Source organism: Acomys russatus, chromosome 31 (genome assembly GCF_903995435.1).
Source record: "Acomys russatus chromosome 31, mAcoRus1.1, whole genome shotgun sequence".
In the NCBI taxonomy this organism is placed as follows: Eukaryota; Metazoa; Chordata; class Mammalia; order Rodentia; family Muridae; genus Acomys; species Acomys russatus.
Genome location: NC_067167.1, coordinates 15,935,640 through 15,959,100, shown reverse-complemented (window position 1 = coordinate 15,959,100; position 23,461 = coordinate 15,935,640). Strand labels below are relative to the sequence as shown.

Here is a 23,461-nt window from a genome sequence, read left to right as displayed (position 1 = left end):
TTTTTGGCTGTGTCTGAAACAGGTCCCTGGTGGAGATGGCTCAGGCTGAACCCCAGCAGGAGGGGGCATGGCAGACCTCTAATTCCTTGTTGCAGGGAGAGTAGCTTAAGGCCTGGAGTATAGTTTTGCTGTAGTTGACCCTTTCAGGAAGGTTCTTCTCAGGTTTTAAAGATTTTACCAGTTCCTATATGGGAGTTCAGGAAACATCCTCAGCCTTTTAGTTAAGATGGCAGTGAGACCGCAGTTATCGTAAGAGTATTTATATAGGCAACTTTATTTATAGATTATCTTAATGCTTAAAGACCAAGACTTAGGTTTTATCCCTGTTGGAGCATTAAAAAAATAAACACAGTCCATAAAAAGAAAGCAGAACAGTTTTTTGTATGATCAATAACATCACATTTAGAAAATAGATTTAAACATGTTTTAAGGCAGTGATTTAAATTTTAACATTGTATAACCTTGAAATAAACATTTTGAGCCAGGGTACAATAAAATGAGATTTGTTGGTTTCTTTATCTAAAAGTTGATAAATAGAAGTTAAGCTTTTTTTATATATGGTGCAAACATCACACCCAATAAGCAATCACCCAGTCCCAGAGGATTACCTGAGATGTGCTCCGGTGGTGGGGTATAAGAATATACCTACAGGTGGCTGGCAGAATGTGGCCAGATAAAAGTCACACCAGAGGAACCAAAAATTGGTCACACTCTGTGGTGGGCATTTGTTTACCAATAATATGTGGTCTTCTAGTCCACACCAGGGTTCACCATGAACAGTGCCATTGTGGGGGTTGCCTGGCCACACGGCATAGCGAATCACCTGTGCTCTGTGCTGGGCACCGGGAGTAAGCAAAGCAGCAGAAAATGACCTCAGCCTAGAATCATGGCCTCAGTGGCAGTCTTGAAGAGCTGCTTGGGAAGGCTTCCTCACAGGTGGCTTTGTCAGGCAGCGGGAAGTGGGAGAGCAGCAGAAGTATTTAGAGAGAGGAATTTGGCCCTTTAGATTTCGTATCTCAGGTTCCAGGCACTAATTTTATGTGTTATATAAGAAAATGATAAGAAGATAATAAGAGAATAAGATGCCAGGCAGAAGATATTAGACTATATGAGGTTCATTAAATGAGCATCGGGAGAGAAGGAAAGGGGGAGGGGGAACAGACAGACAGACACACACACACACACACACACACACACACACAGAGAGGGGGGGGGAGAGAGAGTTACAAGGAGTGTGTGTTGGGGGGCGGGTAAGAGAAGGAGGGGCAGGATAGGCCTGTCCTTTTATGTACGGGGCAGGGCCACGCTCCATGGCAGGTAGGCAATGACGTCACAGGTAGACTGAAGCAGAACCCAACAGTCTGTGCTGCAGGTTATGACTCATAGAGTGACTTCGACTTTAGAAGGATGAGAGTAATATAACTAATAGATCCTGAGCCTCTTAAATTTTAAGAGAAAGGAAAGTAATGGATCTTTCCCCCCAATTCCAAAATATGATATATTTGGTATTTTAATGCCTATAATTTAGTATTTAGCAGAGTATTTCCCCTATTTAAAAAAAGCACCCTCTAAAAGATTTGCATGTGTTGGTTATTGAGATCTGAACAGAGATTGGTTATTGAGATCTAAACAAATTAGAATTTACTAACTTTTTTTTTTTTTTTTTTTTTTTTTTTAAACCTTAGTTATCTCAACTGAACTCTCTGGTTCAGAGGACCCAATCTTCCTTTACCCTGTGGTTTTAAACTGGACGGTGAAAGGCGCCGTGAAGGAAGGTGAGTGACAGGAGCTGCCTTTTGCTGTACGTTGCTTCTTTTGTATGCTCTGAGATGTCTCGCACACTCAGCATTCTCACCCACTGAGAGGAATGCAGACTCTTGACTGCAAAGTAATTGAGAAACCCAAATAGGTGACTTAAAGTCTGGGAAGAAAGAGCCTTCCTGGCTGCTTTGAAGTGAACTGTGTCATTATGAGGCTGACAAAAGGAAGGGCACCAGAAAGATGCAGTCATCATTTTAAAATTCAGCTGCGAAGAGACAGTAGCATTTTTGTTTAGCTCTGAGTAGTGTGTGGTGCAAATCAGTGTAAGATAAGACCAGCGTCTTCTCCTGACAGCTGTACATCACAGGCAACGTCAGTTGACTCTTTCTTATTATTGAGGGGTTTGTAAGATGAGTCAGGTGTGCAGCATAAAATATCAGTGGCCTCTGGAATAAGGCTCGCCTAACATCCGCTTTAATATTTATAAGTGAAAACTCTAACCAGTAAGGGGCCTCGTTCCCAGGGGAGAGTAATCCTCTCCCTTAGCAGTCATCCTCTGCCTGTGGCTCTCCATCTCACGATGGCCCCACAAGATTCCCCCATCTTCCTTGGATGTGACTGTTATTGCCTCTGTTCAGGAGGACACAGTATTGAGCGTCCATGGATGTGGCCTCCCTGTCGTAGCTGGAAGACGCAATCTCACAGTAGACTTCTGATCCTTTGGGTCTTACAACCTCTACCCTCTCCTCCACAGTGCTCCCTGAGCCTTAGGCATAGGGGTGTTGACATAGATGTGTCAGATTGGGTGGGGCGCCCCCTGGTTGGCTGTTCTCTGCATTTTGACCGGTTGTGGCTTTTCTATAATGGACTCCATATGCTGCCAGAGGAAGTTTCTTTGAAGAGAGGCAAGGGCTACATTTGTCTGTAGGAATAATTGGCTTCTAAATACAAATAACCAGCCCTAAAATCATATGCACACATTAACACTGTATAGATCACCAGGTTTCATTTATATAAAATTATTAGGATGTATGTGTGTATGTGTGTGTGTGTATAAAATAAAATACTTAAAAGAAGAGATAATGATTTTGATAGGGACTGAGGGGTGTGGGAGAATTAGGGAGGGAGAGGAGGAATTCTGTAAGTGTATTTTAATAAAAAATGAAATAAAATAAATACATGGGAAATCTAAAAGTAGATTGATCCACGGGCCTGTTGTGCCTAAGGACTGCTAGCACTAGGAATTTTGGCACTTGTTACAAGAGACACTGGTGACTCTCAAATGAACTTCTTGTCTCTATAGTCATGAAATTTAAGCACAGGCCAAGATTCCTGGAATTCTTTACACAAGTTATGCTCAAGTGCATGAACGACGAAAAATTTTACCTCGTGGCGGAGATAGCCGGCCCTGTTAATGACTTCTTGAGGAGGTACACTTGCCATCCTAGTTCTGCACATGTCAAGACTTTTACGAAGGTAGATGAAGAAAGTGTGCAGCCATTGCAACTGTGAGCTTAAAGACAGAGAAGGCGTGTGTCTTTGTCGGTAACTAACTTCTATCTATAAAGATATTTATGCAGCTGAACTAAGCAGCCAAACCAGTGCATGCTCTCATCACCAGCAGCAAAGACAGCAGGCTGTTTCCACTGCGCCAGTGTGAGTAATGGTCTCCCTAGGCTGCCGGCTCTTTCTTGTGGCAGGCGTAGAGTCTAGCTTTGCGCATTTACCATGTGCTCCTGATTCTGTCCTAATGAGCAGAGCCCTTCCTTTGGGGTTTCACCTGTGTAAGCTTTCAAGCTGCCCCTCTGTTTCCTAAGCTGGAGTGATTGTCTTTACTCTCAAAGAAAATTATAATGTCTCACTCCAGATACATCCAACTTGTCCTTGGACCACTGACAAGTGTGCTGGTCTGTCATCGAGTATAAACTTACCAGTCCCATTTGAATAAAAATAGCAGCAAGTAACATGAGGCTTACTTTTTGTAAATGGCACCAAAAGAGGAGGGAATCCACATAGAAATTTCTTTGTAAAATAAAGCATCTTATTTATGAAAGCCAAAGCTTGGGCTATGAGAATAGTATTTTCAAAAGTTGGAGGAGACTGTGCCTATTAACTATAATAGGTCATGCTAATCAGAGAACTGGTCAGAATTAGAAAGCCATATTCAATTAAAAAGCAGTCAAGACTTGTGAAAATCAGAAGGACCATGAACATTAATAATAATAATAACAACAACAACAATAATAATAAATAATAAAATAATGACAACAGGCCTTCTGAAAGGTAAATAGATGAAGTGGGTCATGAGCACTGAATAATGGTGTCATGAATATCTGAGCCTGGACACTGAGCAATGCAGCTGATGTAGACAATGGCAGCCATTTAAACGTTGAGGCCAAGGAGATGTTTTCACCAGGTCAGGGTGCATAGGGAACAGAGCAGACGTAGCACTCATGTCTGCTTGCTTACATGTGTGGCGTGCTTCTGCATTTGAAACACTTCACCCTGTACCAGGAAGTTTTCCATCTGCATTCCTCCAGTTTACAGCATCACACGTTATGCTTAATATGCATGCAAATTAAACCTTAGCCTTTGATAAGGTTTGTCAGATGTGACTGGCACTACTTAAAGAACAAACCCCTTCAGTTGTTATTTTGTCACCTTCTCATTCTGAATGTAGGTGATTGTACATTCAGGTGATTATAAGCCCCAGTGAAGGTATTTCATGAAGTTTCATGTTCTATTTGAGAAGTCAAAGTTTGTGGGGATAATTGCTGATAAGACTAATTTGAAAGAGAAACTATTATGATGCTGTGGCTTAAAATGCCACTTACAGGGATGGGGAGTTGGCTGGTGACTACGAGCACTTCTTGCTCTTCTATAGGCCCCTGTTTTTGCTCTCAGCGTCTGTGTTGGGCAGTTTACAACTGCCTGTAACTCTAGCTCCAGGTGACTGGATGTGTAGAGAATTTTCATCCAGCAACATGGCTGCTTTGTTCACATCCAAAGACGGTCTGTGTGGTCCAGCTGGAATGGCACACCTTTAATCCCTCTTGCTGGAATACAGACACACCCTTAATACACAGCTTTAATTTAAGACAATGAAGGTAAAGTTAGTTTGTAGAAGGAAGCGCCCATGTTAGAAGGTGATGTCAAATTGAGGGGCAGACAAAGTGATGAATCAGAGAAAGAATTGACCGAATGAGTCAGAGTTAGAATATGCCCAACTCTCACAAGGACAGGAAAAAGAAGGTACTTCAGAGCAGTACAGTAGAATTGAGACAATAGAGTAAGGTAGGTCCAGGAGAGAGAAGAACGAACGCGAGAGAGAGAGTAGAGAGCCGGAGAGAGATGAGAGAGAGAAGCAGAGCGAGGGAGGCGATGGAGGCGAGGGAGGGAGGGAGAGAGAGAGAGAGAGAGAGAGAGAGAGAGAGAGAGAGAAGAGAGACGAAAAGAGAGAAGAAGAGAGAGAGGAGAGACACAGAGAGAGAGACACAGAGACACACAGAGAGAGAGAGAGAGAGAGAGAGAGAGAGAGAGAGAGAGAGAGGAGAGAGAGAGAAGAAGGAGGAGGAGAAGGAGAAAAGAGAGGAGAGAGAAGAGAAGAAAATACAGTAGAGTACAGAGTTCAGTAGAGAAGACAGTATAGTAGAGTTGAGTTCACTTGAGTTCATGCAGTTTGGTGCAGTTCAGTTGAGTTGACAGTTGAGAGACAGAGCAGTGGCAGTTCAGATAATTTCAGCCGGTTCAGTTGAGTGAGTGCAGTGCAGTGGAGCTGAATTTGTTTGTGAATTAGTGCAGAAGCAGTTGGAGCTAGAGAATGAGAAGGAGCCAGAAGACTAGAACAAATGGCCAGAGTTTGAGGCCAAGCAGAGCAGTTCAGGAGAAGATGAGAAAAGCCAGTTTGAATTAGTCAGCTTGAAGAGGAGTCTGAGCCAGAACAGCTGAGTTGCATTGCCTAGAATTCAGAAAGAGCTAGAAATGATGAATTTATTTTGCAGTAAGCTTCTGAGACGACAGTTGCATCAGGCAAATAAAAGCTACATTTACACTGATGCCCTCGTCTGGCCTCTGTGGGCACTTGTATTTTTTTGTCTATGTACAGCTATTTACCACATATCAACAAAGTTTCTAGTCAACTGGATGCAGAGAGTGAACAAGTAGAAAAAAGTAAAGTGTACTGAGCAATATGCAGAGACAGAAATCCAAAATGAGTACTAGCACACAAATCCAGCATAAAATAAATATTTTATTCTCAAGGCAGATGGAGTAGGAGATATGGAAATATAATTATTATAGGTAGCCACAGGAACCAATCGGAGTTTTCTAAAAATTGTCTGGTAAATTCAATGATTATTCCTATAAAATTAAGATCAGGTGATTTTCTATTAAACTAAGCCCCAAACAAGGAAACTCATTTTACCTTCTGACAATTACCATTGCTCTGAAAGGTCTTGCCAGTATATTAAGAAAAGAAATTAGAATTAGAGATTTTATGATTAACACAGCAAGGAGAATTAAAACTGTTAAATGGATTCCACAGTGAAGTACTTTGAAAATGGAGACATTGACAATAATTGTTTCTTTTAACTTAATCTAAAGATAATTGGCAAAAAGAGATAACTATCATAGGATAGTTAGATGCAAAACCAATAACGTTCCTGTATGAACTTGAAAGTATAATTAAAAATCCAATTTTTACAGAGTATATCACTAAATTTACCAGGGGTGGTGTGGGAGTATTGACTGATTTGAAAAAGATGACGTTTTTGTATAAAACACACATACATATTTTACATATGTTCTACCTAAAATGAAAAGGCAGTATAACACTTTATAGTCAGACATAATTTTGTGAATGCATCTATTATCTAAAAACTACTTTGTTGGTTTTTAAAATAATTTCAATGCAGTTTCCTTCAGATAAACTGTAGTATAGGCTAGAGTAATGAGTGATATTTGAAAAAGAACAACAACAAAAGAAGAATTTTCATTGTCTAGTAAAGAATAAAGACTAAAGGGAGGGGTCAGCGGGATTGCTCACTGGGTAAGAACACTTGCTGGATAAGTACAAGAGCCTGAAACCCATCTCTAGCATCTACGTAAATACCGTGTATGACCAAGCATGCATACAGCTCTAGTACCATGGGTGGACGGAGACAGAGTTGTTGGCTACCAGAATAGCCAAAATAGCCATCCCTAGGTTCAGAGAGAAATCCTGTCACAAAGGAGCAAGAGGGAGTATAAAAGATCAGATCAGGATATCTCATGTTCTCCTGTGGTCACCACATGTCTTCAAAGGTGCTCATTCAAACATATGTGTACATGCTAAACACACACATACACACACAGAGAGAGAGAGAGAGAGAGAGAGAGAGAGAGAGAGAGAGAGAGAGAGAGAGAGACAGAGACAGAGACAGAGGCAGAGACAGCACACAAAACTGTAGTAAGATACCAGTCTACCAACTACTACTACAAACAAGATGAAATTTGATCATACTCATCTTTGGTATTTCTATCATATTGACAGGAACTAGCTATCTAGAGTCGCTCACTCAGTCATTGTATTAACCTTGTAGCTTTGCAATTCACTCAAGTGCTTGTTTCCCATTCACCACCTTAGAAGAGGATTTCTCCCTCTCTCTAGCAAGAAACAAATTCCAGAAAATGTATGCATTTCAGGAAATTAGCCGACACATATCAATAACAAGACACCGAGAAACCTTACTGTGCCTGGAGAACTGGACGCCGTGATGGGAAAATGAGGCTCCCAAGTGGGGCGGGGAGGGGAGAAAGCTTAGCAAAGGGCAGTGGCCGTTGGGAGTTTAGGCAGGATGGAACCAAGAAGACTGAAATCAGCCAGAAACAAGGTAGTTCGTGTAGAGTCACTCTGATGTGGCTTCTGTCTTCCTCATGAAGGGAAGTAACTGTAGCTGATTTTCAGCCTGATTCTGTCCAACCTACACTGTGCTTTCAGCTCTTCCTCCTTTCCCTGTGGACTTACATGTGCACCCTTTTTGCACGTTTTCAGTGTGAATGACATCATACTGTTAGGAGGTCAGATGCCCAGGGAGTCCCCCCAGTGATGCATGGAGCATGCACTATGGGCGCCCTTCCACTTTGCAGTTTCAATGACAGCATTCTTTACAGATTTATTATTCTGAGACGTTGTTGCCAGCAATTTTTTTTTGCATATGTTTTGACTATCTTTTTTTTTCCCTCTGAGTGGATTAGGCGAAACGAGTCCCTTATTGGAGTAAAACGGTTAAAATATAAGGACAATGCCTTCTCTAAGAAGTCACCCAAATCTCCCAAGAAGTATAAATCTATAGTGATCGAGATAGGAAGAGTAAGTAATTTGTTAAAATGTGTTTTGAAGTTTAAATTAATAAAATAGATTAAGAGATTGTACATCTAAAGATGGCTGATTATATTTTAATTTATAAACAGAAATACTAATAGGAACAATTTTATACTTTCATAATAAATTCTTAAACAATATAGATGTTCCTATAATCAAATATTTTGGTATAGGGGTCCTTTTTTTGTTTGTTTGTTTGTTTTTTTTTGAGATTTTATTTATCTTCTGTATGAGTGCTCTGTCTGCATGTGCACCTAAACACCAGAAGAGGGCATCAGATCTCATTATAGATGGTTGTGAGCCACCATGTGGTTGCTGGGAATTGAACTTGGGACCTCTGGAAGAACAGACGGGGCTCTTAACTGCTGAGCCATCTCTCCAGCCCCTAAGAGTCCGATTTTACTTTTAATATTTATTTATCTTTACATGTTTGGATATTTTCCATACATATATGTTTGTGTATCATGTGTGCACCTGGTGCTTACAGAGGCAAGATGAGGGCCTAAGATATCCAGGCACTGGAATTACAGATGGTTGTGAGCCAACACATGGGTGCTGGGAATCGAACTCAGGTCCTCTGAAAGAGCAGCAAGTGATCTTAACATTGGAGCCACTTCTCCACTCCTTTGATAGTAATTTTAATTAAAGGACGTAGGAAAAACCAGTGTGTTTCATAAGGGATAAGCATTGAAGCATGAGGGGGTGATAGGCTTCTGTTCCAAGTTTAACTTGTAACATCTGTTCTCTTTTCCATGGAGAGTTCAGAGATGCTGACGAGAAGAAGAAAGAAGAAAAAGGAAACTCTTAAAGATTATTTTTTTAAGAACCCATCCATTTTTGAGCTATCTGACCTGGAAAGGTATGAATGAGTCGTAAGCACCAGCTCACTTGAGGCTTACTGCGTGTTGGGTACTAACTTGAGTTCTAGGGATATGCTGGAAAACCTGCTATACAAAATAATCCATCTCAGTGAGTTACACACATATATGTAAGTGCAATATGTGTGTGCAGTGCCCATGAAGGTCAGAAGAGGATACACTGGAACTAGAGTTACAGATGGTTGTGAGCTGCCATGTGGGTGCTGGGAACTGAACCCATGTCCTGTGGAAGAGTATCCAGGGCTCTTAACTGCTGATCCATTCCTTCCCCTGAATTGTAGTCTATTTTAGATGGTGCCATCTATTGGATCATCTGTTCCCTAATCATAGAGTCTATTGTCACTGTTTCCTTTGTTATTTAGTGACTGTTCTTGAATTTAGTTTTGGGACCTCTTCTCTATCCCATTAGTTTGTCTGTTTTCTGCATCAGCAACCCACTACTGCAATTATTTTGACCTTAAAGTGAAGCTTGTTGTGTGATAGAAAATGCCCCTCCAGCATGTTGCTTTCCTTCACCTGGGTCTTGAATAATCTTTTAGAAAATAGTTTAGACTGGCTTTCTGAGTAACAGGAAGTATTCTATTGTGAATTTGAAAAGAGAATTGAATATCCACACCAGCCTGGAAAGTTTTGTTTTGTTTCTTTGCATCTCTACATCTTTCTTTTAGAAGACAGACTGCATTTTAAGAGCTTGTAATTTAAAAAAAAAAAAATACATTGTATGGTTTCATCCTAAATGTATTACTTTCTTTTTGTTAGCTATAAAAAGCACTATTTTTATATGGATTTAAAAATTACATTTCTGACTTCCTCTATTCTCTGAATAGAGATATAATAGAATTTTGGTATAAAGATTATCTACATGACTTGGTAATTTACTCCTGGGTTCAAGTTTGTCTGTGTGCATGGTTATAGTATATACAGAGAGTGGAAATCTGGCTTATTCTTTTTTAGTGTTCATTCCTCTCATTTCTTCTCATTGTTTCCAGGCCGAGGCCTCAAGTGTAATCCCTCCAAATCCTGTGATATTGACATACTTGTTGTAATATGTGTCTTAAAGATTTTTTTCAGATAATTGAAGGTTTATATGCGTTTATGAGAAACATACCCCATAAGTTCTTTACCTGGTTTTCAAGGGACACTGTGACTCCTTTACATTATCACAAACCAAGACACTGGAAGTAATACAACCCAGCGACTTTATTCAAAGTATAGCAACTTTATGTGAGTTTACACATGTGTCTCTTTGTATATCTGTTTCGTTCTGTGCAATCTGTAGGACATATGTGGCCATTACCATCGTGGTGATTGGTCTCATTGTTAGAGTGCAAGTAAATATTAGCAACCACTCAGGTACTGGAACATTCTCTACCTTGTGCAGCTGTGGGCTGGCTGTAGCATCTCACGTCACTAGTCTACCACAGGATGAGGCTTGTTCTCCTGATCACTCCCTGGCCTTTCTTCTGCTTTCTGGTGGGGCCCTGTAGGCTCTTCTTAGCTTCTTGAGGAGAACTGGCTTCCCTACACAAAGACAAGATTAATGTTGTCTTGGCAATGACACTTTTAATTTCAGGATAATCATTTAAGAGTCACAATTTCAGTAGAAAATTTAACCTAGTATAACAACAAAAAGCCCAAAAGCCTTGAATTAAAGTACGTTTGTTAACCACATTTAGTATATTTAGAACTGAACAACATATAAAATGCATGTATCAGAGGGAAGTGTGGGTAGAGGCCGTGAAACTAGAGAGGGGTACATGAGAGGAAAAGAGGGGGCTTATAGGAATGAGCAGAGAGCTAATTAGGCACACATAATATAAGAATACAAAGGGAAAATATTTTGATGTTTTGGGGTGTGTATTCATGAGATCCTCTCATCTGATTACTCATGTAGAGACCACAGGTTGACATTGTCTTCCTTAGTTGCTCCCTACTTCAATTTTGAGTCAAAGTCTCTTACTGAATTTGGAGCTTGCTGATTGGCTAGACTGGCTGACCAGCAAATCATCCTGTGGCTGCTTCCAATGATGGGATTACAGGCATGAATTACCACATCCTTTTTATGCGGGTTCTGGGAATCCAAACTTATGTCTTCACATTTGCAAACCATTGATCTATAGGAATGCTTTTTTATTTTTTTTAAATTTTTATTATTAATTTATTCTTGTTACATCTCAATGGCTATCCCATCCCTTGTGTCCTCCCATTCTTCCCTCCCTCCCATTTTCCCCTTACTCCCCTCCCCTATGACTGTTCCTGAGGGGGATTACCTCCCCCTGTATATGCTCATAGGGTATCAAGTCTCTTCTCGGTAACCTGCTGTCCTTCCTCTGAGTGCCACCCGGTCTCCCCCTCCAGGGGACATGGTCAAATGTGAGGCACCAGAGTACGTGAGAAAGTCATATCCCACTCTCCACTCAACTGTGGAGAATGTTCTGACCGTTGGCTAGATCTGGGTAAGGGTTTAAAGTTTACCACCTGTATTGTCCTTGGCTGGTGCCTTAGTTTGAGTGGGACCCCTGGGCCCAAATCTGCCTATCATAATGTTCTACTTGTAGGTTTCTAGGACCCTCTGGATCCTTCTACTTTGCTATTCTCCCATGCTTCTCTCATCTAGAGTCCCAATAGGATGTCTTCCCCTCTGTCCCAGTTTCCTGGTAAGTGAAGGCTATCGTGGGACATATCCCTTGGGCTAGTATGCAGATATAAGTGAGTATATACCATTTGAGTCTTTCTGCTTCTGGGTTAACTCACTCATTATGATAATTTCTAGCTCAATCCATTTATTTCGGGAATTCCTTGTTTTTAATAGCTGAGTAGTATTCCATAGTATAAATGTACCACAGTTTCTTTATCCATTCTTCTACTGAGGGACACTTAGGCTGTTTCCATGATCTGGCTATTATGAATAAGGCTGCTATGAACATGGTTGAGCAAATTTTCTTGTTGTGTGCTGGAGCATCTTCTGGGTATATTCCAAGGAGTGGAATAGCTGGGTAAACAAAAACAAAGACACCAAGATGTCTAAAGGACAGCGTAGGAATGCTTTTTTTAAAAAAAAGATTAAATGTACAGTATCTTTAAAAAATTTTGAACTATCATAATGCTTTCTTTGATGGCTGATGCAGGAGGATGGAGAGGTGAAAGCTAGCCTGGGCTATGTAACAAGATTCACTCTCAGAAAAGCAAAATCAGACTCAAATATGAACTATGAAAGAAAACTTGAATATTTTCCTCCCATAACATATTGAATATGTTCACATTTGAAATTATTTTTATCTACACTTGATTGAAATTTTACTTCCTGTGGAGTCTAACTAATGTTAGACAAAATTTTGCTCCATTTTTTTCCCTTAAGGATTAAAATAGAAAAATGAGTTTGTTGTTTAGTATAGAAAAAGCTGATATGTGAAAACAGCGTGGTTTGTGTAATCCCAGTGGCCTTTGGATTGTGGAAAAACAAAGCTCTTGTTTGAGCTAGAACATGCAAGATCCCGGAAAGCAATTGAGTAGCATCTCTGCCCCTGACGGCTCTCCTTGCCGCCTCTCTGCCACACAGTTTCACATCTTGATCACTGAAGAAATGATAAACAAGCCAAAAACATTTTCCTAAGTGTAGTCAAGCGACTTCCTAACATATTCTGTACAAACTGGAATCACTCTTCTTTATTTAATGCTTAGTTTTTTATTTCTGTATAACTTCAAAAACCTCTTTTTCTCTTGGCAGAAACAAGAGACCTGATGTTAAAAAAATGGCATATCGGAGCCTCACAGATAACTTGAATCCCTTAATACTAAATTATGTTAAAAGAAAGAGATTCCATCAAATAATGCTCGAAGAGTTCCCTTGGAGATCGCAGATGAACCTGTATCTGGCGAGTGCTCACTTTCACTTGTTTTTACAAAAGCTGTCCGAGCGCACGAAGATGAAGGTCTCCTCTTCCCATTCGAATGTCAGGTATAGAATGATACTGGTAAATCACACTCTGTTCATCTCATGAACACACACCGTGCATTTGAATGCCCCCGGCTTCAGCTTAGTGAGGTTTCCAGAATGTTTGCATTACACTGGCCATCATGGTGTTTTCCATTTTGGTATGTTGGTTTCTTTCCCTAATAAATGCTCAGTAATGTCTTGTGTAGTGCTAATTTGCATATGTCTTGAATCTGTTCATCAGTGTAGCTTCTAGTGCCAGCCTGACTTCGTAATACATGTTGATGTTAGCAGACATCGTGTCACTGTCACTTTCATTCAGTGGCATTTTTGAAAGCCTGTAAAAGCAGAGGTCATATTTTCTAATGTGATATTTATGCCATGAATTCAATAGGAAATTTGAGATTTTCTTCTGCACCTTTGGCTAAGTGCTGAGGTAGATACAAATAGAAGACTATAATATGGAATGCTAGATACCTGTTGCAAAACTGATATGAAATCTTCTACTCAAAAAAGAAAATACTCACCAAAGAACTCTTAGATACAGGGCCGTGAGCTAGATGCCACGAGTATGCAAAGATGGAACAGATAGACACTTGGTATGACAGTGTGTCATAAGCACCCAAGCATAACTCTATTTGATGAGTGATGGTGTAGCACAGGCGCATTCTTTGTTACAACTTGGTAGTTGCTTTCTTTTGGCTTGACCTTATAGGAAGGGGTTCATGGAGATGGTACTCCTGAGTGCAGATAGATAGATGCTGCTGAGAAATGAGCATTCAGAGAAGCAGGCATTCTTGGTAGCTAGAATAGCAGAAGTCAGAGTTCAGGTAGGAAACAGAATGAGAACCCCAACTGTCTGACCAAATCTAGGGCATATGAAAGAGGGGGTGAGAAATAGCAACATCAGTCAGTCCCAAGTCATGACGGGTACTGAAGAGTTTATGTTAAATCTGGGCTTATCTTGTTCTGTATGGAAGAAGATTATTAAGGATTTTTGAGCAAGAGCATGATAAGGAGTTTCCCTGGCAGGAACACACAGTGGGATGGCTGGGAGGAAAGACTGGAGAAAAGGATGTGAGGTAACAGGGGGTTTAATTCAGTAATCCAGCAAGGCAAAGAAATGCAGGTTAAAATGCAAAGTGAGCTTGGACATTCCTTTCAGTTCTCCACAAATTTGGTTATAACTTTTGGAAGATTAGCCTTCACAAATCTGATCCTTAGACATCTGCATTCCAGTGGCTAGCCAGCTGGGCACAATGATTACAATTCTAGTGCCGAGATTGGGCTGGGAGGATGGTGACAGCCTGGGTCACAGAGTGAGTCCAGGTCCCAAAGAAGAAACAGTTAGCTTGGTAGTGCAGTGCAGCCCATGGCAGGGGAGAGACAGGATTTCTTGGTGTCCACTGGGTACCTAGAAGTCTTCTTGTCATGTGTCATCAACTATGCCTGATGATAGCACAATAAAGCAATCAGTGGTCAAGGTTATTTCAGGAGTATTTTGCTGCTAATGTTGATTTTATTATGATTATTAGTGGATTCTCAGTGTTTATGATTGTGTAGTGCTCAGATTTTAAAAAAAGAAACATGGTTATAAACATAGTCTTAATAGGTATTCTCTTCACTGAGTTGTACTTAAGTCATGTGATTCTCTTATTCTAATAATATTTATCCATTGCAGTAACAGGATTTATTTCAGAGCCTTATACATGTTAGACAACTGGTCTACCTCAGAGATTCATCCACTAGCCCAATAATAATTATTATTGCTTTAGAACTCAGAGTAGAGAGGCTTAGTTCCCATCTTTAAGGAGCCTTTTAGAGAAGGATACAATGTTTAAGTCCTTAACAGTAGTTACATTGTATAACCTCAAAAGTCTGTGGTTAGGTCCTAGGGGTGATTGCCTGCCAAGAGAACCCATGATCTAAAATCGCAACTATAAATATTTTAAAAACAAAAATTAGACGTATTTAAAAAAATTCAGTTTTGTTTATGTTGTTGTTTCATAATTTTTTGGCTTTCTTTTCAGTTTCCGATCATGTGATCCTAACATCTTCTCACTATTCCACTCTGGAGCAGTGTTACCAACAGCCAAGCTCAACCTAGACAGCTACAAAGCAATGCTGGATGTCCTTACAGTTTCTAAAAAAAGGAAGCACAACCAGCATTCAGGTAAAAGTGTGCTCACTGACAACTTTTATCAACTGCCTCTAAATTTTTATTAAGTAACACAAATAGCATATAACACGCACACATACACATGTAAGCACAGACACTGACACAGAGAGATACATATGCCATTTTCAAAAGCCCAGCAATTTAGTTGTGTTAGTGTGTTTGGGTAATTGCTCTTCTTGAGTTTAACAATTAAGTATCTAATGTTTCACTAACAGTCATTTTGATTGCTCTGTAGGTATAAGTATTAGCAGCCTTTGACTGTTCTGAAAGGACCTCAAAGTCACCATAAGACACCCCAAGACCGAGTTCTCATCACAAAGGAGATTTATTTGCCCCAGAGGGAAAAAGGGCATGGAATAAGAGACAAAGATAGGAGATAGAGGATGAGGGAGGAGGCAAAGGGGTGGGGTGCGGTGGGGTGGGGGAGGAGACATTTGCCCCAGAGAGCACAAAGAACTGCCTCTGGATAGAGAGGAGATAGACATGGTCCATAGGAAAATGTTGGTTTTTGGAGGAAAAAGGGAAACCCTATGTTAGGATGAGTTGGTTTGTTTTGATTGAGCATGTCAATTAGGTGAGCCAAAGGGGGCTTTTGATAGCTGGACTTCAGTACTGTGATAGCTGGACCTTGCTAGTCAGCCTCAGTAGGAGGTAGTGGCCAAATAGGGAATAGACTGTGGGGACTAGCTTTCAGAATGTGATCTAATGGTTTTTAGCAAGGAAGAGGAGATGGGAGAAGGGCAAGGCCTGCCAGAGCCTGCAAGAAACCCTTCATGTTCAGTAGTCGAAGACTTGCCAGCAGGAGTGATAATCTTAGTGGAAATCACTTCTCAAATAGATTCCACCAATGTACTGATATTGCCAGGCACAAATAGAGTCACGATCGCTGAGTTTGAACTTGGGGCAGCCCACTGCTGCCTTACAGTCTCGAATTCGCATCTTCTATGAAAGCGCACTTCAAGGTGAATGAAATAATATTCTTCTTGCAGGGCAGGAAGTGCTCCTGTATGGTTTGTTTCATAGTCTTTGGGTGATGGAGACATATAGACATAGAGGTCTTGCTGGCTGGATGCTGTGCTGACTATTTACATGTCAAATTTGGTTGATTTTTTAACTCTTTACTGTAAATATGATAGAACCTGGAATACTGTTTTTAAACAATAGAGTTTTTTTTTTCTATCTTGACTACTGCCCATTTTACAAATTAACATGTGTTTATAATATCTTTATGCTATTAAAATTTCATGTATGTAGATTTTTCACACTGCAATTAAAATATTTATTTTAGTGTGTTTTGACTGCATGCATATTTGTGCACCATGTGTATATCTAATGCCAGTCAAGGCCCAAAGAGGGAGCTGAGCCCCTGGGCCTGGAATTACAGGTGATTGTAAACCTCCATGTGGGTGCTGAGAATTGATCCCAGATTCTCCAGAAAAGCAGTCAGTGCTCTTGTCTATTGAGCCTGTTCACAAATCCCTTACTGGTCGCATTTAAGCACTGTGACATCCCTGTTGATCGGGGCTCTTAGTAGCTGGTTAACTGCCTTGATAGCAGTGTTGGGTCATCGTGAGGTGTCTGCCATGCTTCTGATTCTCCTGGGTGTAGACTGGCACTACTCATGTACCATGTTATGTATATCCACATAATTAAAGAGAAATTCCACAAACATAAAATCTGATTCTTCCTCCTCTTCTTCCTTTTCTTCCTTCTCCTCTTCCTCCCCTCCTCCTCCGCCTTTTGTAAACCCGTTGACATGTAGCTTATCCCTAGCTTTAACCCACTCTGATACTGGAGACAGGACATCAGGCTTCAGACTAGTTAGTGCAGATATGGGAGAGGAGATATGTGATGGGTGAAGTACTTCCAGGCTGATGCTACCTTAGCCAAGGAATGAACAGCCGGGGCACTCTTGGCTGAGGAATGAGTGTGCTGGTCCTGGAAATGGCTGTGTGGGAAGATTAAAGAACAGTGGGTTTTGTCATTGCTTCTCCAACACCTGCTCATTTCTTCCTCCACAGTGCTCCTTTGCCCCCACCTTTGCCTGAAGTGCTCTTCTCCATATCCTTCCATGGGGTAGCCATGCCTGCTGTCTTGTAGCTTCCCAGTGCCTGTTCAAAAAACGGAAACCTCTCCTGGTTCTTGTGTCTTTGGTTGACCCATTTTTTCTCCAAATTTATGTGACATATTTTTATCATTACATGAAATATCCTGCCTTTATTAGAATGTAATTGTATGTTTTTGGTAGTCATATGCTTTATATTTTCCATTAATTAATTTATTTATTCACTTTACATCCTGATCACAGCCCCTCCTCTTACTTTCCTCCTCACTCTGCTCCACTCCCTCTTTCTCACAGAAGTGGAGGCCTCCCATGGGTACCAACCCATCCTGGCACATCAAGTCGCAGCCGGAATAAGAACATCCTCTTGCACTGAGACCAGACAAGGCAGCCCACCCAGGGGGAAGGTATCCAAAGGCAGGCAGAGATAGCCCCCACTCCAGTTGTTAATGGGCCCACATAAAGACCAAGATGCACATCTGCCACATATGTGCAGGGGGCCTAGGTCCAGTCCATGCATGCTCTTTGATTGGTGGTTCTGTCTCTGTGAGCCCCCATGGGCCCAGGTTAGCTGACTCTGTAGGCTTTCTTGTGGTGTCCTTGACCCCTGTGGCTCCCTCAATCATTCCCTCCATTTTCCCACAAGACTCTTCAAGCTCAGCCTAATGTTTGGCTGTGCGTCTTTGCATCTATCAGCAGCTGGATGAAGCCTCTCTGAGGACAGTTATGTTAGGCTCCTGTTTTCAAGCATAGCAGAGAATCATTAATAGTGTCAGGGATTGGCTCTCTCCTATGGGGTTGTTTCTCAAGTTAGGTTAGTCATTGGTTGGCTGTTTCTTCAGTCTCTGCTTTATCTTTATTCTTGCACATCTTGTAGGCAGGGCAGATTTTGGGTCAAAGGTTTTATGGACGGGTTGGTGTTTCCATCCCTCCACCAAAATCCTGCTTGGCTACAGAAGGTGGTCGATCCATTCCTCCTCCAAGTTTATGTAACATGTATTATCATTACATGACATATGTCACCTTTATTAGAATATAGATGTATGCTTTGATAGTTTTATGCTTTATATTTTTTTTATTTTTGAGTTGTGTTTTTGATAGTATTATGTTTTATTTTTGGAATGTAGATGTTGAAGATTTTGCTGCATTTTGGAATTCCAAAAGTGAAGATAATGTTTCCAAGATAAAAACACAAGTAATCTATGAATCAGAGCCTCAATTAGGCAGTGGTACTAATGCTAGAGAGAAGGATCGAGCACTGAATTGGGGACTGGATCATTTTATGAAAATCTTCTCATGTTGCAAGAGAGCCATGGTAACGCAGTCCTTTCCCTTTGCTGGTTCAGTAGACTAGTCGTGAGCCGCTTCCATAAATGTGGGTGTGTAAGATATGCTCATTTGTGGGGATCAATCACCAGGGGAAGGCGGATGAGTAGAGATAGAGGACATACAGAAACCTGGGAATCAGACTCTGGAGACCAGACTCAACGTCTAGATCTAACTTTATTGTTCCCTGTATAAGCTTTTATATGATTGAAGGGCCAATCAGACTATACCTGATAGCCTCAAGCACCAATAGCAATCAATCAGGTTGGTGTAGCTAAAAGGAAATGTGTGTGTGTGTGTGTGTGTGTGTGTGTGTGTGTGTGTGTGTGTGTGTGTGTGTGTGTGTGTGTGTTTATAGCAAGGTCACGTCAGGAGCCTTCCATAAAGGAGGAGGAAATAGTCATAGTCACCACTCTAGCCTTGGATCCATTTTGAGACTTCACTAGTGTACTAAGAGTCCCTTGTAGATCAACACTGTGTGCAGTGGATCAGGATCATTTGATGAGTCGTAGGAGCCACTGACACACACTTGCCATTCTCTGTTGGCCTCCAAAAGGCTTATCTTGACACTTCCCATAGTCACTTACTACATACAGATTTTATCTTGTTGGTTTTGTCTCGGCCACTTCTGAGGTTACCGGATAAGACATTAAAGACTATGTGCTGTCTGGTTCTTTGGTAAAAGATATAAGCTCTTTTAGTTAGCTGTTATCTTTGTACCCAGAGTCTCCTTGATGACCTTTGGTACCATGAAGACCCTGTGATGATGCACATGCCTTGATGGCTTTTCTGCAACAAGTGCGAAATAGGATTCTTTTGTGAGATCACTGGGTGCATTCCCAGTGTTGCTATGACTCCTGTGGTATCACAACCCTCTCTCTTTCCTCTAGTCCAGAGAAGAATGATGCTGCTGACTATGAAAAACCTATTCTTGTCTCAACCTCCTGGTTCTATCATCCACTTTTATCCATTTATGCTAATATACTTACCTCTTGTGTGTGTGTGTGCATGTGGGTGCAGGTGTTTGTGTACAAAGGCCAGGTAAGGACATTGGGTGTCCTGCACTATCACTGCTTTTTTAAATCACAGAGTCTCTCACTGAATGTTGAGCTAGGCTGGCAGCCTGCAAGTCCCTGGTATCCTGCCTCTGCCAATGCCAACTCATACCCCAGTGCAACAGTTCCAGGCACAGTGGTACAGTTGCCATGCCTGGCTTTTTATATTAAAGCTGGAGATTTAAACATAGGTCTTCATGCTTCTACAGGAACCATTCCTACACACTGACCCATTTCTGCAGCCACCTTTTATGCTTTTAAAATCCTAAGTAGCAGACAGCTAAACTCAGGATTGGAATTATTAGCCATAAAGAAATGTTTCTTTTTAATCACAGCAGGAAAAGCATCTTCAAAGGCAAGAGGACCACTATGCATTTAAGACAAAAGAAAGGACCCTTGGTTTTCCTCCATGGAATGGACAGGGTGATTTCACAACCATCCCCTTGGCCATGGACACCCAATTTTATGCCCCCTCCTCTTAGCTTCAGAGCACTGAGGAGCCAAGCCCTCCTCACAGTGTGGAGCTCAGCTTTCCTTGCTTCTGTTCTGCCTCCCACTCTTATTGCAAAGGCACTAAACCTGCTTTCTCTCCAACTCAGTTTCGCCCTTCATCCTTTCTGTTCCTTGTTCTGAGTCTTTGGTGTTCTCCTCTTCCCCACCTTTACATGGTCTGCTTACTTCAAGGTTCCCGGACCTCCTTCTACCTCAGGAAGGATTCTTCTCTGACTCTAAGATAATATGTCCTCTCATTCCTAGCCAGTTCGGGCTTAGTTCTGATTTTTTACATTAATTTTTGTTATTTTTAAGGCTCTCTCTCTCTGTGTCTCTCTGTCTCTCCTTCCCTCCCCCCTCTGTGTGTGTGTGTGTGCATCTCTGTGTGTATGTGTACCTCAGTGGAGGTGCCCAAACAGTCCAGAGGCATTGAATTCTCTGCAGCTGGAATTGCAGTTGGTTGTGAGCCACCTGATGTGGGTGCTAAGAATCAAATCAAGGTCCTCTGGAAGACCTTATATGCTCTTAACCACTGAATCATCTCTCTAGCTCCTGCTTTATTTAAAATAAAATATATTTCCTCCTGAAAACCCATTTTTGTGTACCTTCTTACTGTTGGCCTTCTCTTGTAAATGTAAGCAGCAGGAAGGTAGACCAGTTGTCCTTGCTCACTGCTGTACCCCAGCACCTACAAAAATGGGAGTCTCAGATTCTGGCTATGAATATGCAAATCTTACCTTTTCACTTAGTGGGTTGAGGACCATGGGCAAATTAGCTCAGGCTTCATTTCTTTATTGCTAGAGTGCTAGAGTACATTTGCCTCTCAGGGTCGGTGACCTCAGATCAGCTAGTGTATGTGAATAGCATGCCACAGTGTTAAGCATGTGAGTAGCACATAATAAATGATTTTAGTTAGTTTTTAAAAAAAATCATTGACATATATGTTAGCAGAAAAAAAAATGTCAAGTTTTCCAAACATCTATAACTTTTGGAATGTTGTGGTATTGAACGTGATATTTGTCTTAGGTGCTTGCTTACCGTGGTGGCTATTGGACTCTACTGCAGAACTGCTGCAGGGTCTTCTGGAACTTTTCCTGGGAACTGCAAATCCTACTGAAGCAGGCTGTGGACAATTACAAAGCTTTCCCTATTAGCGAGGATGCCTTTCTCTGCATCTGTGTGTTACCCTTCAGCTTGGGCACAGAACTGCTTATTGACATGCTAATAAAGCTGCAGAGCACCAATTCTATCAAGGTAAGGGCATTTTGGTAATTAAAAAATATCTTGTATCCTCAAGCTTGGGATAAGTAGAAGTTGATATTTTTCTTGTGTTTCCATTTGGTTTGTCTGTTTTGCATTTGTTTCTCATTATAATTTTGTTCACAGCACATAACTTGCATTAATGTTAATTAAAAACATCTTAGTTTGAAAATCTAGTTTGTTTGAAGGAAAGAGAAAGAATCCATTCCTCCGTTCTATCTCCTATATGAATTGTCTTAGTGGATATAATCCACGAGAAGGCTGAGAAGCCCAGGTTACCTCTGTCCCAGCAGTCTGTCTAACTCTTTTCAATTGCTGCAGGTGCTAAGGCTTGTAGCTGTTGAAAATCTATCATACCATGACTTAGATTATAGAAATAAAATAGAAACAATATGCAACAACATAAACAATTTGAAAATTAGCAAACACATAAACACATTGGTATATAACATTATAACATTTCTGAAGGATGATATCTAATAAAAATATCATGAAAGACAAATGTAAATAAAATTTAGCTACCTAACGCTGAGTGTTATAATACTAACTTTAAGTGGCATGTGATCCATAATCCATGAAGTAATGACAGCAACAAAAAGAGATAGCCAAAAAAGCTAATAAAATGAGACTAAATCATACTCAGTTAACTTAAAAGAAGGAAAGACATGATAGGGGGACGAAACATACAAAGAACACATTGAAACCAAATACCAAGTATTGTTGTGGCTTGTATGAAGTTGAACCCCATAGGCTCATACCAGAGCGGCACTATTTGAAAGGATTAGGAGGCGTGACCTTGTTGAAGTAGGTGTGGCCTCGTTGGAAAAAGTGTGTCACTGTGGGTGGGCTTTGTGGCCTCAAAAAGCTCACGCGAAGCCCAGAGTTTCGCTTTTCCTGCTGCCTGAGGAGAATATAGAGCTGTCAGCTCCTTCTCCAGCACCATGTCTGCCGGCATGCTGCCATGCTTCCCGCCATGCGGGTATGGACTACACCTCTGAAACCGTAAGCAACCCCCAGGTAAGTGCTTTCTTTTAAGAGTTGCTGTGATTATGGTGTCTCCTCACAGCACTAGAATATTGGCTAAGACAAGTATTAAAATTAACTCAGTCCTATCCATAACCATATTAAATGTAAACTGGTAAGTACCCTAATTAAAAGGCACAGATTATTTGACCAGGTAGGAAAAGACACATATACTTCTTCATGAGAGAGACATTATGAACATTAGGAAACATAACACACAGAGACTGAGGCATCACACACAGGATCTGCAACAGGTAGGGTCCTAGAGCTAAAAAGAGAAGAAGGTAACACGTGTCTCTATTCTTAACCCAGAATCAATCTTTAATTGATATACACTTGCACATGTAAATTTAGTTTCCTCCAAGGGAGTCTCACTGGGGAAGCAAACTACTCATAAGGGAAGGCGGCATGCCCAGCAGTAGATGGCCAACAGAAAACAAACTCATCAGCATCTTTAGAGGTTCCTTGCCTCACAGTGTCATGCCAGGAAGACTGGCTATGAGTTATCCTCAGCTTCATCTGTCGACCCATGGAAATTTAAAGGCATTTTAAAAAACATTGACAGTTTTAAAATTTATAAGCAAATGCAAATGAAAGGGAATCTTTTTGGCCTCAGACCCCACCACCCCAGCAGGTCTTCAGAACAAACTGAACTTTCAGGACTCACTTCCCAATTGAGGGCTTATTAAAGCTGTCGTGCCTGGGAGACCACGGTATTGGCATGAAGAAAGCAATGTGTCAATGATACAAATGGAGAACCTGAAGGAAGACCATTTATACAAGTCTTAAAAAAATGACAAGGGAGGCAGTGAAATTAGAAGGGTCCCAAAGGAAGCGGCAGCAGCAGCTGTCTAGAATGTCTTTTAATTCCATTTTTCCATAAAGGGGGCCAGGTGTGCAGGTAGTGAATGAAGAAAGGCTGTTGGAATGGAAGTATCGAGATTTGTCCGTTCTTAATGAATTAAGTGGAGGAAGAGTGGCTTGGAGTACAATATTCAGAAAAAAAAAAAAAAAAAACCCAAACTAATCAGATCAGGCATTTAGACCTCACAGTTGACACAAATGTAGTTGACAGAGGAACATTTCAAAGAAAGCCTTAAGAATGCAATCGACAGAATCAAGCCCTTGGG

At 41.0% G+C, this 23,461-nt stretch overlaps 1 protein-coding gene across 1 annotated transcript in view; it reads left to right on the top strand.

Annotated features, from left to right (window-relative positions):
* Window positions 1-23,461, top strand: part of Cfap54 (cilia and flagella associated protein 54) — a 283,795-nt gene that overhangs the window by 98,431 nt on the left and 161,903 nt on the right. Inside the window, exons 29-36 of the mRNA XM_051139645.1 lie at window positions 1,686-1,775; window positions 3,065-3,191; window positions 7,996-8,110; window positions 8,881-8,981; window positions 12,728-12,958; window positions 14,965-15,107; window positions 18,303-18,490; window positions 21,075-21,302. Of these exons, the coding sequence (XP_050995602.1) occupies window positions 1,686-1,775; window positions 3,065-3,191; window positions 7,996-8,110; window positions 8,881-8,981; window positions 12,728-12,958; window positions 14,965-15,107; window positions 18,303-18,490; window positions 21,075-21,302 (1,223 nt within the window). The remainder of the gene's footprint in view (window positions 1-1,685; window positions 1,776-3,064; window positions 3,192-7,995; window positions 8,111-8,880; window positions 8,982-12,727; window positions 12,959-14,964; window positions 15,108-18,302; window positions 18,491-21,074; window positions 21,303-23,461) is intronic.